Below are 18,130 nucleotides of genomic sequence, written 5' to 3'. Positions count from 1 at the left end.
AACCTCACTGCAGAAGAGGTGCAGAACGCTAAGTCTGGATGTCCTCGCTCAAGTCAGACCAAGGCTTTAGTTAAAGGAAGCTACCCCTGGTCCTGCTGTGAGATTTGGGGCTAGTGGGTGAGATCTGGGGCTGCACTGTAGTCCTGGACTTGGATCCCTCGTACCCCAAAGCACAGGAGGATATTTGGGCTGCGGCATTGCTTCTCTGGCAGGCTGATGTGCAGAGCTCATCCCCACCATGCAGCTCATAGCCTGATGCTTACATTGCTGTAGCTTCTGCTTCAGATGAGGTTTACCCACCTCGTTCTGCTTGCCAGCAGGCTCAATGTTTCACCAGCCCAGAGCATGCTTTGTTCCTACCTGGTCAGGGACAGCATGAGGAAGGACGCTATAAACCGAATTCCCACCATTTCTGCAATAGGAGCTGGGATGCCAACTATGTGCCAGGGAGGACAGGCAGCACAGAGAGGGTTAATCCCTTGCCATTTGGGCTGCTAATGATTATATGCATTGTAATATCAAAGCTGTAGCTATTTATTTGCCATTGAGCAGGTGCTGCTGCTCCCACAAAGCAAATTTGCTTTCTCCTCCTGATGAAACAAGCAAAATAAAGGTTGCTCACGTACCATTTCAGATATGTTTTTTTTTTTCTTCCTTGTGCACGAGCTGAAAGACAAACATTGAGAGGGAATCAGAATGCACATTATGCAAGAAACCATATAATCCAGGAGCATCTTTGATTTGGCTGCTGCTGTCACAGCCATGCATTTCACGGAGGGTTTTTTTTTCCCTCTCTGTCGTTCTCACTGGTTTATCATTTGTGCCTTTGTCATTTTGTTCCTTCTTCTTCTCCTCTTCTCAGCCTCTTCACAATGAATCTTCATTTTCCCTCTGACACACTTGTATCTAAATTTCCTTATTTCCTGCCTTTTTTTATTTATATCTGTTGCCTGGTGATTTGATCATGCTGTGGAATACAGGATTAGCAATCTCCGTGTCCTTGGGTACTGCTCAAGGACACCTGTTCAGCAAGTGGCGGTTTTCTTCCCCACTTTAACCCCTTCCAGCAAGGCTGAGTGTGCCTCACAGCCACAAATAACAATGCCCTGAAATATCCGCAGTGCTGCATTAGCGGGACGTTGTAATCTGCATTCTTCAACAGCTGGTGTGGCCCTTCCTAAGGAGCTTACATGGGAATCTGAAGAATGTGACTTGGGGAAGAAAAAATACTAATACGTACTCTTTGAACTTTACAAATAGTTTAGCAGCTGTTCCTGTAGAGATAGCTTAGACTTCGGTGGAGAGAGAAATGCTAATGCAGCCATTATCATCCAGTGGGGTACGTGGCATTGTAAGCCTCCCGCAGCTCCTGGCCCTGCTCGAGTCTCCAGAATCCCCTGCTCAGTGTTATTTCTATATGACAGCATTGTCCTAAGAGGTTGAAAAGGGCCTGAGGCATGAGAACAGTCTGGGGGCCCACCAAGGGCATAAGGGTTCCAACACATGTGAGCTGACGATGCTCATGCTGGCCCAGCCCATGCAGAGCTGCTGCATGGCAAAATGCATACGTGATTTTCCCATCCATATGCACAGCCTTGAGAATAACACAGCATGCAGACTCCAGGGATAAATTACCCAACAGAAGAATTACTTGCTCAGCACAAAATAATAGATCACCCATCTAATCAGCTCCATCTGCTCGTTGAACCTGATCCATCGCCTGGTGACAGGACACTACATGTATCTAGAGAACAGACAAGTCCAGGGCCAGCTGGAAGGCCGTGTTATGGCAGAGCCATCACAGAGTGGAGGTCCTGTGGGATTTGAATCCAGCATGGCCAGCAAACTGCCCGCTTCCAGCATTGCTCCGGGGCCATCAGGGCAGGAGCCAGGAGTGCTGCTGGCTGCTTCCCAACGCCTGGCAGGAAGGGGCTGGAAGGAGCCCAGTTACAGCATCTTTTGAGTGCCAAGAAAAGTCGTGTACTGGAGAAGAATGAAAGCACCAATCCCAAATGATGTCAGGAGAGATCTGTGGAGATCAGGGTAGTGATCAGGAAGATGTGAAAAGGCAGAACTGCTTCTGAAAGCAGCTCCAAAAGTGTGAGGAGCAAAATGAGAGCTGGGGAAGGTGTGTATTGTGTGTTTTTCCTCTTCCTTGGAGGTTTAGGGTTGAATTTGTCACCCTCATCCTCCGCTTCATTTTGGAGGCTCTTCTGGAGGAACAGCTGACTTACACCCAGGTGACATGATGGCAGAAGAAAAATAGCAGGAATTGTTTGGGACACTTTATGGTAATTGCTGCTTGGGGATGTGCCTATCCATTCATTCTCCTACGGACTGCTTCACAGCGCTGCTCCACCAGCATAGGGGAGGAGCTCTCCTGAAGCCATGAGAACAGTTCCATAGCAAGAGCCTTCCATGGAGGTGTCCTCAGGGCTGTCACACATTGTAGCTGGCAGAGCCTGGGGACACAGAGCACCTAATTAGCAGCCTCATAATGGTCATCATGGACAGGTGCCTCCCATGGCCAGGCTTGTTGGCATCAGGCTTTAGGAATCCAGAGCACAGCTAGAAGAGCACAGAAGAAGCTGTGTTAATATTTACACAGAAAAGAAAGTGATTTGGGTTAGCGCATTGCTACGGGAGAGGGGTGGGTTAAGTCCATCCCAAGAAGAGAGCAGGAGGGGGATGCAATGACTTGGGGAAGAGCTGGATAGGAATGGGAGTATGGTGTGGCTGTATTTGTTACATGCACTCCCAATGGAGGTGTGAAGGCTGCATGCAAAGCAGATAGGTGGTGGGGTGTAGCAAGGAAGTACTCTTAAGTTATCATATAAATAAGCCATGAATTGTGATAATCACAAGAGATATCTTCAAGGAAAGTATATAATAGTTACAAGAAAAAAAATCTCCAGAATTACAAGCAGAATAAAATCCAAATGTATACGTCTGGGGGGAAAGAGTCATGGAATCATAAAAAGGAGGGCAAGGAGAGTCTTAAGGGGTCATCCAGACCATACTGCTGCCTAAAGTCAGGATCAGCTCTACTTAAGCCATTCTTGATGGATGTGTGCCTAATCTGTTCTTAAACCTTCAGTGGTGCAGATTACACATCTCCCCAGGCAATCTCTTCCAGTGCTTAATTATCCTTACTGCTAGGAATGCTCTGCTCTTGCTTAGCCAATGTTTCCCTTGCTACAGTTTAAGCTCATTGCCTCTTTTCCTATCTGTGGAGTATCGGTCACTGCCTCCTTCTTTGCTGTGTCACATTTGGAGGCTGATGCTTCCTCCTGGTCTTCTAAGTCAGTGGAGTCCTTCATTTAGTTAGGTCACTCTGCTTGTCAGCCTTTCTCTCACCATGGTCTATCAGAGAATCACAGAGCAGCTCAGCTTGGAAAGGACCTTGAGGAACATCGAGCTTCAGCCTCAACCCCTATCTCTTTTTTGATGCAAAATGCCCCAAATTCCACCTGGCATCGCAGCACGGGGCTGCGCACCCAGCATCAGCAGACACTGATAATGTAAAACCAAGGCATCCCCTGCATGGAGGAGGAGGGTGGGTCTGGGCAGAGTGTCCCCCTGGCTCCTCTGCAAGCTTGGAAAGCAGCATTGCTGTTAAATGCCTGGGAACAGAGGTTACTGATAACAGCTCCCGCTGCCACTCTGTGCCTGCACGACACCGAGCTGCTCGTGGGCGTCAGCGGGGTTCGGAATAATTGTCTTCTCTAATTAACTGGTTATCAAACAAGAACATTTCATTACGGTACAATTACTAGCTGCTTTGCTGAGACACAGAGGTGTCAGGATTACGATCCCAACATATGCTTCTTACAGCTCTGATTTCGTGTTTTCATAATCACTAACCATTTCTGCTCCCCCCCCAACCCACCCACTCGCTTAATGACTAATGAATCCTCCCGCTAGCAAGTAGGAAAAATAAGTCAGCAGGCATGGCAGGTTAGAGAGGAAAACATGCAAAATGTTTTGAGGATCCTTAAATCTGATAAATTACTTGGAAATTAAAATCCCTGGGAGAAAATGGGATTTAATTAGAAAGTAACACGGTTTTGTCAATGTTTAAATTAAAATTGTAAAGGTTATAAATACTGCAGTGAAGCTGCTGTTGCACAGAGGATTGGTGAGAAGTTGTGCTCAGGTCTGTGTGACACGGCGGGCTGCATTTTTGCTGTTAAGCATCCTCAGTAGAGCAGACTGTGGGTGCAGGAAAGGCTGTGTGCTCGGGCAGATGACCCAGCAGGAAGCACATGGGGATGGTCACCACGCTGAGGGACCCCTGGGAACACCCGTGAGATGGACACAGCTGGGTGTAGGAGAGCATCCACAGACACACCATAGGCTTGACCTCCCCTTGCCCTGCCCTGAACCCCATTCATGGGGAAGGGAATAGATCTGGGACTCTGCCATGGGCAAAGATACCAGCACAGTAGGTACCAGTACACAGCCTGTAGACTCGTAGAATCATCAAGGTTGGAAGGACTACTAAGATCATCTAGTGCATCCATCAGCTCATCACCACCACACCACAAAACCTCGACCCTCATTGCCACATCTCCATGGTTCTTGAACACCTCCAGGGATGATGATTCCACCCACTCCCTGGGCAGCTGTGCCATGTGCTGGGAAAGACAGAGTCAGATGAAGAGTGGGGAAAAAAGCACAAAAAGATTAAGTGCCCGAGATGAATGCAGGCACTGAATTGGTTAGTTATCCATTTATTTGCATTTAGGTTAAGGAAGTGTAACAGACCAGCCCTCTCCCTGCCCATGGCCATGAAGTGCAGCTTTTCTTCAGACATGTCTTCCAAATAACTGAGTTATCCGTGTGTAGCTGTGAACACTTTGGTTTCCTCCACTCCGGGTATTTTGCTTTCACAGAGGAAAGAAAAAAAATAAACATTTTCAATTCATCAGCACCACTGTGGCCAACGTTGTAGCAGCCTGAGATGCAGGAATTCATATGTTACTGTTGTGCAGCATCAAATGCTGCCCTTAAGAGCATCTGTTTGAAGCAGAGCTGCTGGAAACCCCGCATCTCTGTTTTACAGTAAATGCTGCATTGGGATCTCTGGTTTCACGGCGATGGGCAGGGATTGTAGGGAGAAGTAATAGCTTTTATTAGGGTACAGCTTGAAGAAGTAGTTGCTTTTCACAGGCAAACTCTTCTTCAGGCTGACATTTCAAAATGTAATTTTGTTCTGAATGGAGCAAATATAATACTTCCTGAATACCACAAAGCCAAAGACAAACTTAGCAAAACGCTCCTTTTCAGAAAATTGCAGATCTGCAGCATGTCGAGGCAGAACGTTTTATTGCAGAATTCCCCGATTTAGCAGAGAAAATAAGGTTTGCAATCATTTTTTAATATACCTAATCTGCAGTGATTTTAGACAGAAATTCAAGGATCTGGATGGCTTGGCTGCTGGAGCTGGTTCCTCTGTTTGGAGGTTCTTTGCTATTGGAAGGGTGCTGCCATGGCAGGTGGCACGAGAACTACAAAAGTGCAACAGTGCTGAGTCAAACTCCCAAATGGAAAAGGAAATTCTGCTTAATTTGCTCGAACAAATTTCACAAAGACTCTTCTGCTGCAGTAATTTTATTTTTCCTGCTCTTTTGGTTGAAGTCAGCAGGCATCACCCCAACTCCATCACCTCCCAGCACCATCCCAGGGCAGCAGTGCCCATGCTCAGGGCCTGGCACAACAGCAAGCAAACAGACCTCCTCAGAAATTAGGTATATTTCCCCACCAGTCTTCAGTATGCTGATTGTTCAAGGCTAGTACTGTTTTTAAAGTAGAATGAAATATATGCAAATCTGTCCTAATTGAAATTACCTTCGTTTGTGCCGCTTGAGGAGGGCTTTGAGTTTCAAGCAGAGAAGAGAGCTGACAGATCTTTTTCTAGGGAGTTTCTTCCTTTCGCTTATATTTTTTATTCTATTTAAAAATATTCTTCTTGCTTGTTCAGTTTGATGTGCTTTACCCCACAGGGAGCCATCCTGCCTGGATAACGCTGTTATTTCTCCATGCAATGGGAACCAGACTTGGGGCAGAAAGGAGATCAACTCTGTGATGCTGTGAGGTGGAGAGAGGAGAATAAACACTAATCCACTCTTACAAAGCTTTTTCTCGTTTTACTTGCTGTTTCTCTGCAAGCCCCAGATCACAAAGTCATGAGATTAGGCCAGAATCTCAGCTTTGATACGTCAGGGAAAGGACCTGCCTGCTGCTAGGGCTGCAGAGAAGAGCTGAAGAGTGGGAACTTTAGGCTTAATAACGGGAAAGCCAGGAAAGAGAGGCACTAGTGTAGGATTTCTGAATGTCTCACCATTTTTTTAAGGTAATTCAGGGATTTGGGCTTGCGTTGTTCTACCAAGAGCCTGGATCTCACTCTCCTCCAGCTCCTGTTCAGAAAGCAAACACAGAGATTTCACCCTATAAAAGCCTTCCAGGGCTTTATTTGCTTGATTTGAAGTCAATTCTTCCCTGGCAGAACTGAGATTTTCATGCTGTGTTTCAGAATGCCATCCCTGCTTGGGCCATGCAGGCTTCCGCAGACCAGAGAGGGTGCAGCCAATCCAGCAGCACCCCATTCTTCTTCGATCATAATTCTTCATTATTTGGTCCTTGCAGGCATACAAGAGGAAAACAGAAGCTGCCAAGAAGGAGTATCTGAAAGCCCTGGCTGCATACCGGGCCAGCCTGGTCTCCAAGGTACGTTGGTGCATGCTGTCTCTGCACGTGGCAGTGATGAATTCACTGTGACCCATGGGACGTTCTGGGTTTCTGAGTTTGTAAGGAACACTGTGTAATCATGCTGGCAGTGCCAGGACTGAGAGAGGGCACAGAAAAAGGCAGGGGGATGGATCCCCACCTCTCCTGGACCATGAGCTCCAAGAGTGCCAACAGATGGTAGTTCATGTAGCTGCCAGCCCACAAACCTGCTTCTCCTTGCTGCCCACATCTCGACACTGAGAAAGGTGAGGGAGGAGGCTAGACCTGCACTGGTGAAGCCACCTCTACTGGTGTGATGCTCCATCTCCTGCCCACAGGCACCTTGCAGTGGTACTGAACTGCTGACTGCTGCCATGTGTCTTAGGGTGCCTTAGTCCTTCTTTGAACATCTCATGTCTTGGTCCATGCCTTGATCCATCTCTGCTGTGTTTGGCCAGCCACAAGTGCAAAGGCTCACAAAGCTTTTGTGGGCTTTCCAGCAAGCCCACAGCTCCTGGCCCAGCGCTGGGAGATGCTCAGGGCACTGTAGGGGGCAGGATAGGGCTGGAGCAGCAAAATGCCTTGTCTACTTCATGCTCCCTGGATACGCTGTGCTAGATGTACTATATGTGCTTGGTTCTGTACCACACCCTCAGTACCTCTTAATCATATTTAGCTGCTACAGGAGATAATGTGATGTCCCAGATCCACCATCGTCTGTGGAATCCATGTGACTGTGGTGTGGGCTGAGCAGGCTCAAAGCTTTGGCACAGACGTGAGCACTGTCACTGTCTTAACTTGTGAACAGAACAGCAGCAGGGACAGATGTCTGAAATGGAGATGGAAATAACTATTTAGGGGTTTAAAAGCTCTTCTTCTGGAAACCTATGAGGGTTTTACCTTGAACATGTATAGCAGTGATGTGGGGTAGGTAGCATGGAGGGCATGGAGTCACCACACTCCATGGATCCATTTTTCTCCAATGACCAATTTTTTGCAGAACAAGTTTATTTTGAGTAAAACAGCACTGTGTTCCCTGCTGATGGGTGAGAAAAGATCTGGAGGATCATTACAGAGCCCATCGCCGGACAAAAACCTCATTGTCCAAGCCAGATAATGTCCTGTTATTCTTCTCTTATTCCTGCAGAAATGAGGCCACCATTGTGTTGTGCATTATAGACCCCACAGAGCTGCAGAAATGCTCAAGATTAAGAAAGGAGTATTTTTACAGTCCCATTTGTGCCTTAATGGAAGCAAAAGTGATCTTGTCACCCACCTATGTGCAGTGAGCAGTGGACAGACAGTTTGCCTCCATGCTGATTAGTGCCCCTCCTGTGCTCCAGGCTCTGCCAAATCACAGTCGTAGAATCGTTTGAGTTTGAAGGCACTCCGAAAGGGAACAGGGATGCCTGCAGACAAATCAGGTGCTCAGAGTCTGGTCCAACCTGACTTTGAACCCCCTCCAGGGATGGAGCATCCATCACTTGTCTGGGCCAGTGCCTCACCAGTCTTACTGTGAAAAACTTTTTCAACACACAGTTGAGCTATTGGACTTAAATTTCTTAGCTCTGGGTACTGTGCCCAGCCACTGGGCTGGAGGTGCATGTGCTAGGTAGGACAGGCGTAGAGTTCAGCAGCATGATCAGTCCAAGCCCCGGGAGGATCTCAGTGCAAATCATGCTTCTGCTTTGGTTCTTCTTGCGTGGTTGGGAAGGACGAGTGCCTTGGGACAGATAACGGTGCTTCCTGCCTCCCTCACCCACTTCCAGTCTGTTTTCCCACAGAGCTCTGCTGACCAGGGGGAGACGAAAAGTGCCCAAACCAACCCACCTTCCAAGATGATCCCACCCAAGCAGACCATGTACCCTATGCCACCGCAGGCTTCGTCGCCCTACCCCGGCCTGGGCTCCTTCCTGTCCCCATCGGACCTCCAGAGCTACCGTGGCCACCCCAGCCTCCCCAGGACCCTGCCCTCCAAGCCCATGCTGCCCAGCATCAGTGCCTCCCCACCACCCGCCTTCCAGATCAGCCCTCCCCTGCACCAGCAGCTCTCCTTGCACCACCCGCAGAGCTCCCTCCTCAGCCAGCCCATCAGCATGCAGCAGGTCCCCCAGCAGCCCCTCCTGTCCCCCCCGATGGCACTACAGGTACAGCCTCCCATGAACTCCTCACCTCCCGGGCAGCAGGTGAGTGCATCACCAGTGATGTGCTTGATAAAAGGTGGATGTTTCCTCTTCATTGTGTTGGGTTGGTCGTCGGTTGGTCATTGTGTGGTTTGGGGGTGGAAATATTGTCCCCTCTGGAAGGATTTTGGTGTGAGTCACCATAGCGTGGAGATCAGCCCCAATGGTGACAGTCAAGGAACCCTCTCCTGGCTCTGTCACTTTGCACATCCTCCATCACGCATTTTGGGGTGGTGTTGTCCAAAGTGCTGAGACACCTAGGAGCATCAGTACCCCCACAGACAGGGCAGGGTTGTGCAACTGGAGCAGTGAAGGCTTTGTCCATGGGAAAAGCTGCAGGAGTTGGGTTTGCCCCTGGTAGTACTTCCTTGTGCTTGTGATCCCCTGGCCTTGCCTGGATTCACCGATGGTCATCTGAAGCAATGGGTTCATTGAGATGGGCAGTGAGAATCCCCCTGGTAACATTGTCAAAAGAAGAGCTGGAAGGTCACCAGAGAACAGCAGAGTTGGGTTTCACCAGGATGAAGAGAAAGAGGATGGAGGGAATGCCACAAAAAAAAAAAGAAGACATAACATGAATATTCTTCCAAAAAACTGCCTAGCAATTGGAGGACATCGCTGTTGTGGCAGGAAGCCAAGAGGATGCTTACATGTATTCTTGTGCTAACAGCATAGCAGCAACAGGAATCACACAGACCCATTCTAGGCAGGTGTACAACCTGCTGAAGGAAGCCACCCATAGCCATGCCTGTGGCTGGCAGCGCTGAGCAGCCAGGCTGAGGAGTCACTGCTGCTCCTCTAAACCTGATAAGAACGTGGATCTGGAGGAAAAACTGGCAGCAGCAAGAACCACCCCTCTGTCTCATAGAGAACATGCCAGTATATGGAGAGGGAGATGAGTGGTTTCCAGAGCTTCTCCATCTGGAATATGAACTGGACCAACTATTCATAGTGAAGGACATATGCTCTGAATTCACAGCTGCTACCATTTACTTGATGATACTTTTAACTGTATTATTCACCCAGATGGTTGAGTAATTTGGGTTTCACATGTTTACTAGCTGTATATCACAAAATTCACACAGTACTTTAGCAATGAACAAAGCTTGCTTTCACATAATATGACCGTTCAGTTTGGGACTAGCTTTGTGAAAACAGAAATTGTTCATTTTGGAATAGCTATTGCAGTGGAAGAAAGGAAAAGGAGAGCAGGGATGTGGAAGCACAGTCATTCCTGACCACTGTGAGAAGATGATACATCTGGGAAAGTAAATCCAAGCACAGAATTTTATCTCCAGCTTGCTCAGGGTATCCCACGTAACTTCTCCCACACTTTGGTAGTGTTTTGGCTCTGCATACGCAAATGTAGCCGTGGTATTTCAGGGGATCCTCACAATCACTTTAATTGGGATATTTGTAGTTGCTGAGGGCAGCATTTTGTGAAGCTTCATTCCACGTGTTTGTTAGTAAAAATTTAAACGTAAGGAAAAAAAACAAACTTGCTTCTCTAATTTGGATGTTTCTGATAAAATCATAATCTTGGTCAGGTAACTGCCACAACTCTGCTTTTTCAGACACATTGCCTAATTAAGGAGGCCCCGCAAAATTGGGATCATGATTGGCTTTCAGATCAAACAGCCCCACAGAGCCCTTGTTAAATTGCCAGCAGTGACAGCTGACAGAGACAGCATTGTTTGTGTGGCTGTTCCTTACCTTGTTACCATGCTCTGTGACGGGCTAATGCCTTACTGCAAAGGCAGTTGTACTTCAAGTGGAAAAGTGGGTTTGATTGCCCAAATACTGATGTGAAGGCTTTCCTGGCTGTGCTTCTCCTGCAGCCATGTACCACTCCCTTCAGGACCCAAATAACAGAGGGGCAGAGGGATGGGAGATGTAGCTGCATGGATACATGCTTGCAGCAGCTCATGTTCTGCTCAGCCCCACCATGGAGCTTTGGGTCCTGGGCTGTTTTCCTCATGTAAAGGCTCCACATCCTGCACTGCAGTGCTTTTGGGGCATACAGTCATATTTATGCAATGTTCTTAAATGCTCGGTGTCTCCTGCCTCTGTCCATGCATGTAACCCTTCCTTTTCTCTCCACCCCACAGGACTTCTCACATATCTCCTCTGAGTTTCCAAACAGCGTTGGACCCCGTTCGCCTGGTGCATCAAATCCTCCAGGAAGCACTGAGTGGGACAATGACTACCCCAGCAGAGAGTGTGGCATTAACCACTGCAGGCCAGTAGACAGCAGGGCTTTACTCACATATTTTCTCTCATCTGAACTGTGAACGTATGTTTGTCTGTTGTTCCAAAAGGGAGGGGTGATAAAGAGAGGAAGATGTCATGTTGCACGAAGAATTTGCATTTCTTTGTCACGGTGCTTCCTCCCATAGCTTGAGTCCTAGGCTTGAGTCACTTGAGTTGCTTGAAGTGCCAATAAACTTGGTTTACCCATCACTGAGTTCTGGGAGCAATTTCTGCAGAGGTCTTTCTGCCTCCTGTGAGCAAAATGGGTCAGCACTTTTTAACCACAAAGCAGAGAGTGCATCATGTCTTTGTAAGTGGTTGGAAGTCTGACAGCTTACAACAGCTGGGAACCTACCCCAGAATGGACAGCAAGTTGATAGACTAATTACGGTAAATGGTGCTCAAGGTTTCCTCTTCTCTGTGGGCTCACTGATATGATGCTATGGAGGTAGGTAGCTTAAAAATCACAGATCATATTTTCATTGGATATGAATGGCTTTCTCTTTTTGGAGTTTTTCCATCCCATGAGCAATGGAAGGGTTTGAGACATTTCCTTCCAGAGCAAGACAGGGAAGCCCAGCCCATTACGTGCGTTGAGTTCAGCATGGCCATCACCCAAAGTACAAAAATATCCATGTCCTGTGAGTGTTTGGTGCAATGTGTAGATGTGGTACATAGGGACACGTTGGGCAATACTGTTGGTAGGTGGATGGTTGGACTAGAAGATCTTAGAGGTCTTTTCCAACCATAATGTTTCTATGATTCTATGATTATGCCCTATGATTTTGATTATTGCAGTGTTTGTGGGTTTGCTGCTTGCTTGAGAAGCTTAAACTGAACATGTTGAAGAGCTTCACTTTCTGTGGCTGTGTAGTGTACCCCAGCAGAATCCCAAGGGATGCTGGGGTTGGAGGCCAAATGGATACTGGTGTTGGAGAACATTTGGCCATGTCCATAAGCAGTATCCTGCTTCTCAAGTGATCATTCTTACCACCAAGGCCACAGTCTCCTCTAGATGTCTCTATCCATCCCAGGGTTTAACCACAGAGGGCACAAAGCCTCATCCTCCTTGGAGCTATGTGATACTTCAGTCCTCTGCACCTTGCAGGTGGACTTCTGTCCAGATCTTCCCACTTACCCCCTGAAAGGGCCAGCACAAAGGTTCCTTCAATGCTGCTTGAATTTCCCAATAAATAAAAACATCAGGATCATCTCAAAGCTGGCCAAGAGTGAGGGTGTTAAAGCCATTTCCAAACACAGCCTAATCCAGCTCTCTTGGCTCAGCATTAACAGCTTCAAGCCTGCTCTTGTGCTCCGTCAAACAGGCACGGTGGCTGCTGCTAGAGCAGGTAGGGAAGGAGGTTGGTAGCTTCTGAGTATTGTTTGATTTGCTTGAAGTGCTGGAACACAGTGCTTTCACTGGAGATAATAGCAAGCTCCCAGGCTTTTCAGAGTACGGCTCCCGCCTGTGCCAGCAGTGCACTTACAATTGCTGGGCTGGGCACAGACTGTACAGACGTTTATTTCTTTCAGGGAAATAAATAACTCACCGAGCCATCAGAATAAGGCTGTATCTGCTGTGGAGGGTGCTCAGCTATGGGGATTGTTCTGGGCTCTGCTGGGGAATCTGGCACGCTCCTTAGCAAAGGCACTGCAGACAACCCCAGGAGAGGAAGTTCTTTGGCAGTCGATGATAAAAATCATTTTAGATGCTGCGGGCAAAACACTTGGGGGGTTATTTGTGGAGATGCCGAGCAGAGGTGACTCCCAGACACGGGGGAAATGCTAACACTGTAGGCAGGACTGGGTTTTGTGTTGCTAAAACAAGCCCTTTGCCATCCGGCGGTAGCGCTGTATTGTTAGCACAAGGCCCATGCAATTCATGATCAAAGCTCATGCATTTCATGACTTTGTCACAGCAGAAAGATCGAATTTCATGGGTTTATCACAGCTTCCTGGAAAAAAAATCATTTTAAAACCAGACAGATTATGCAGAGACTACCAGATAATTACGAGAGTGGGTTAGAGAAATGAACTCAGATGCATATGGATCAGAGAGCTCTGAGTGCACCAAAAAAATGTCGTCGTCTCTTTTAAGAGACCATCTCCTGCACCAAGACTGACCAGCTTCCCTTCATTTCACTGTGCAGCCTGGTGCACGAGCACTGCCATCACCACCTGCTCCCACCACCCCTAATATTTGCTGCCATAGTGCCCTACCTGCAGATTTTGGAGACAAGGTTAGATGTGGCACTGAGGGACGTGGTGTAGTGCCTGTGGTGGGGATGGGATGGTGGTTGGACTGGATGACCTCAGCGGTCTTTCCAGCCTTAATCATTCCGTGATTCTACGATTCTGTAGCGTCCACTTGTGGTGTCCACATCAGTAGGAACAACCCCCTTCTTACTACTGAATTGCAACCCATGTGCATCTTAAATGTGCTGTCCAGGAAAGTGATAATCCAGATCTCTTCATCTTCTTGCCTTGTGCTGTTTATCCAGTTCTGCACTGATCTGCTAGCTATGCTCAGAGCTTTTGGGCTGCCTCTTGCTGCCTTGCTCTGAGCTGGGCACAGGGTGAGCCACAGCTGCCAGCAGGGCTTATGCAGAGCGGCAAAGGGAACAGACATCTCACTGGGTATGATTCATCAGCATGGCTTTGGGTATCATTGGGAAGCCTCTGGATCATGTTATTGCCCATTTCAACCTCCAAATGCCATTCAGCTTAATTGTAATTTAAGCAAAATCAGCAATAGTCCGGGTGGAAAAGGGATGGTTTTCTGTCCTGATTGGCTCAGCTATGGAGCCCCAGGTTCCTGAAAGCAAGGGTCTCATTGACTGTCCCAGCACACCAGCAGTGTGCCTGGCTCTCAGACAAGGATGCTGATTTCATGCCCGCCCTTGGCATTTCTTTAGCTTCTGCGATGTGCTGGCAGGGCTTTAGCTGGGGTAAAACCTCCCAGTCTTGCATTTCCTTTTGTGCTTGTCATCCAGACGTCTGAAGAGCTAATGAGCTGGGCTTTCTCTCTGTCCTTCCCCATCTAATAGATCTCTTTAGGAAGGATTGCTGAAGCTTTTTTTTTTTCCCCCCCAGCCAACTGGTACTAATTATAATGCTATTAAACTTTTCTTCTTCCCTTACACCCCTCAGATTCCAGGATCCTTCAAACAGACACTCTTTAATTCATCAATCAACGATATTAGAGGGAGCTTTAGATGTTTCTTAGCCCATCCTCTCCCCATTTAAAATGAGTTTGTGCTCACTGACTTCCATCCAATTTTTCTAGCTCTTTCTGGGCTCAAGCCCAAGCTAACCCAGCCTGCTAGCAAAGACACGAGCCTCCTTTCTCCATCTCTGCTTAGTGCACGACTATCACTTCCCACAAGCAATTGCAGCATCCAATTTCCTTGCTTTTTGCCATCGTATCACAGACTTACGCAGTCCCCTGTCTCCCCCACCTGACAGCCTTGCTCTCACACTTGCTCATTCCCAGGCACCCACGGAATACCTGCGTTTGCAGTGAGTTTCTCCAGTGCACCAATCTTCCCCTTATCCTGGTTGCGGCTCAGTTTACAAATACTTCCGAATCTTTCAAAATTCCTCCAGGCACCTCACCATTTTTTTCTTCTCTTTTCATACCAAAGCTGTCTTCAGGGTTTGTTTGCGTTTGTCTCCTACTGTTCAGGTTTGTGATGGCAGCACTGAATGGCAGTCGTCTTCCGATCTCCTTCCTTTCATTAGCAGTAGGTAACTTTATCCTCCAGGTTTCGGGAGATGTTGTTGTTAAGGCCCAGTGTTATCTGGAGATGCTGAGCCACCTGCTCAGTGCTGACCCTGCTTTGCATGGGAACCAGGCAGTTCCAAGGGCTGTGGACACCCAGCAATGTGGCACAGAAGTGTTTAAGCCCAGAAGTGATGGTGCTCCTGCAGTCACATCCAGCCTGATTGCAAAGTGAGGCCTCGCCTCCCCACCCAGATTGGGTTCTTTTGGGGTATCAGCATTCAGCACCTTTTCTCCTCTTTCCCCAACCTCTTTGGGGTTAAAGAGGAGATGATCTCAGGTAAACCTTGTCCATGTACAGCCAGCTGCTCCATCCAGATTCTGGCAGCCTCACCAATCCCTGCTAACCATGAAGCAATTCACTCTTAAGTGGAGGAAATTTCCAAATCAGACACTAAGTGAGCAAACTTTATAAAAAGACGGAGGCAAAACATCACAAATGCACTTAGTTCAGGTTCAATTATTTATGGCAATATGCTGTAATGAACTGGGAAGTGTTCTGTAGCCTATTTTGTAAAATTAATGAAGTTTTAGTATCAGAATACCTCTCTGCTATTCACTGGTATTAAATCTTTGCTGAGTGCAGTAGGGAACACTCTGCATTTAAAATGCAGATTATAAAATGTGGAGATTAGCAAAATGCAGACTTGTCTGTGCTGCACTCTATCAACAAAAGCACTGCTTGTTGGCTCCTGTTTTCCCATTATTCCACTCACAATCACACCCACACCAGAATTTCCCAAAGCTTTGCAGTGTTCTTCTCTACTTTTAAGGCCAAGGTGTCTTTGTGGAGAACGATAGTGCACAGATCAGATCTGTGCAAACGATAAGACCCACTGAAATGAAATGGGCTTCAGAGCAAAACCCACATCGTGCTTTAATGTGGGAGAGGGACCCACTTGTCTCCTGGGGCCACAGCCCTGAGCTGCCAGAGCTGGAGGAGCGTTTGGACACTGCTCTCAGCCACAGGGTTTGGGTGGTGCTGTGTGGAGCCCAGAGGTTGGGCTCGATGATCCCCGTTAGTCCCTTCCAACTCGGGATGTTCCGTGATCCCATGGCTGAGCCAGGTGTGCAGATGTGCTCATTTCTGACTCCCAAGGACCGTCCTCCTGCCCATCTCACCTCCTCCTCTCGTTTCCCTTACAGCATGCTGCCAAGGGACAAGGCACTCTACCTCACCTAAGGCTCACCATCTGCCCCAGGAGGCTCAGATGAAGGACACTTGGGAGGGTCTATCTTACAGACAACGTGGCGAGGCTCCGAGCAAGTCGTACTGCCAAGAGAGCAACCTCTGCACCTCGTCGCTGGCTTCGTCCCCAGGCTCTAAGAGCAGTTTTCTCTGATTGCTTTTGAACTCTAAAGTCTACTTTCCGTGGAAGACCAGAACCTCTTTAATCACAAAGAACAACAACAACAAAAAAGAAAATAATATAAAAAAATAAATAAACACAAAACCAACAACAAAAAAAAAAAAAGAAATAAGGACACAATTTTTCTGCTTGCCATCAGCTTAGCTACAGACTACTTTCCTAGTGAACTGCTTTTAGATGCAGCATAAGCCCAGGTCTGGTGTCCTCAAGCATTAGGCCAGCTCAGTAGGAGGATGCACTCTTTTGACTTGCTAACAGCACTAAACTTTGTGCAAGAAAAATGTGAAGTTTGTGTGAATATTGTACATGCAAAGGCCTTGGATGTCTGGCAAAAAAAAAATACAAAAAGTAAATAAAAACTATTCTTAGGTAGGTGGGGTGAGAGGAGAAGGCAAAATATGGGAGGGAAAATGTGAAACAGATCATGAAAATATAATTTGTTGGATAGTTGTAAGTAGTTTACTAAGTGTTTTAGAGCTGTGCTAAAGACATCTTTAAGATTTTTTTGTGAAAAAAATTAGTAGTTTACTTTATAGTAAAAGCATTTTATATTAATTGTAGCACATTTTTTAGTTATACATAGAAGGGAGATGTGTATAAAAAAAAAAACAACAAAAAAAAGCCTGCCAAACTTGTTTCTATTATTTGTACAGCAAGAAATGGACAATTTATATCCATGTTGTATGGCATTATTATATTTTTCCTGCCATATGTCCATCTATTTAAAAAATTGCTGACAATGATTTTTGTCTATTTATGAAGAATTAGAGAGCATAATTACGGTTTCTCATAAGGTGCATTTTTCTTTTATTTTTATTTTACTTTTTTATTTTGTTTGACGGTGCTGTGTTCGCAGCACCTGGCACATTCGGTTCACAATGCTTATCTTACCTTTCTTTATAATAAAAGATAAGAAAAATAGAACTGAACCAGTGTCTCCTTATTCTGGGGTTGGCCTTGGCCAACGTGGCCGTGGTGCCCGTGACTTGTCCTTGTCCCATCCCTCCTTGCTCTTCCACCACATCCCCACTTGTTTTCTTTCCTCCCCTTGCTTTGGGCCAACAGGACTTAACTCAAAATGTCTGGGACCACCTCTGGCAATTCAAATGGATCACTGAGCGATGACCACCACAGCAGACAGGTGTTTTTCATTTGCTTTCTTGAAAAACGTCAACCTTACACTCAGCAGAGGGTACTTTGAGCAGCTGCCCAATGCATTTAGCTACAGAAGTGTAGAATCCTGGAATCATTCATAGAATCATAGAATCACCAAGGTTGGGAAAGACCTCCGAGATCATCCAGCCCAACCGTCCACCTACCATCAATATTTCCCATTAACTCATGTCTTTTGGTACAACATCTAAACATTTCTTGAACACCTCCAGGGTCGGTGTCTCCATCACCTCCCTGGAGTAACCCATTCCCCAGTCCATGGGCCACCAGGTGCCCACGAGAGCCCTTTCCAACTCTTCCTGGGAAACACTGGTGAGAAGGACAAGAACAAATAGAAAGGATGGAAAATGTGAATGGCATAGAAACTAACACGATGTGAAATTTCACACCCCAGGCTGCCTGTCTGGTGGAAACCCCTTAATTAATGTACCATTTTAAGCCTATTTTCAGACGCAGCCTTGGCCATAGGAGTCTCACCATGCTCTGTTCCTAGCACACAGGTTGCAGTCATTTAGATAAGGCCTAATTTCTGCCAGTGTGCATTTCAATGGAAAAATGTGAAGCAGCAGCATGGCTGTGTTTCTCGTGCAATTTGGGGCATCAGGTCATGGTTAGGTCCAAATGTCATAGTTAAGATCCTAGTA

The 18,130-nt window shown here is 47.0% G+C and overlaps 1 protein-coding gene across 4 annotated transcripts in view; it reads left to right on the top strand.

The window, feature by feature from the left end:
* TOX2 (TOX high mobility group box family member 2) overlaps window positions 1–17,237 on the top strand; it is a 113,775-nt gene extending 96,538 nt beyond the window's left edge. For 3 of the 4 annotated variants that reach the window (XM_085241524.1, XM_085241527.1, XM_085241525.1), the window contains 4 exons: window positions 6,649–6,729; window positions 8,499–8,915; window positions 11,021–11,151; window positions 16,090–17,237. In XM_085241524.1, the coding sequence (XP_085097650.1) occupies window positions 6,649–6,729; window positions 8,499–8,915; window positions 11,021–11,151; window positions 16,090–16,126 (666 nt within the window). In that variant the 3' untranslated portion in view covers window positions 16,127–17,237. The remainder of the gene's footprint in view (window positions 1–6,648; window positions 6,730–8,498; window positions 8,916–11,020; window positions 11,152–16,089) is intronic. The other variant, XM_085241526.1, reaches the window with a different exon arrangement.
* The last annotated feature ends 893 nt before the right edge of the window (window positions 17,238–18,130 follow it).

The sequence above is a fragment of the Meleagris gallopavo genome, chromosome 22 (genome assembly GCF_905368555.1).
Source record: "Meleagris gallopavo chromosome 22, MGAL_WU_HG_1.1, whole genome shotgun sequence".
NCBI classification, from domain to species: domain Eukaryota; kingdom Metazoa; phylum Chordata; class Aves; order Galliformes; family Phasianidae; genus Meleagris; species Meleagris gallopavo.
The sequence above is the reverse complement of the archived record's forward strand: the minus strand, read 5'-3'. Positions and strand labels throughout refer to the sequence as shown.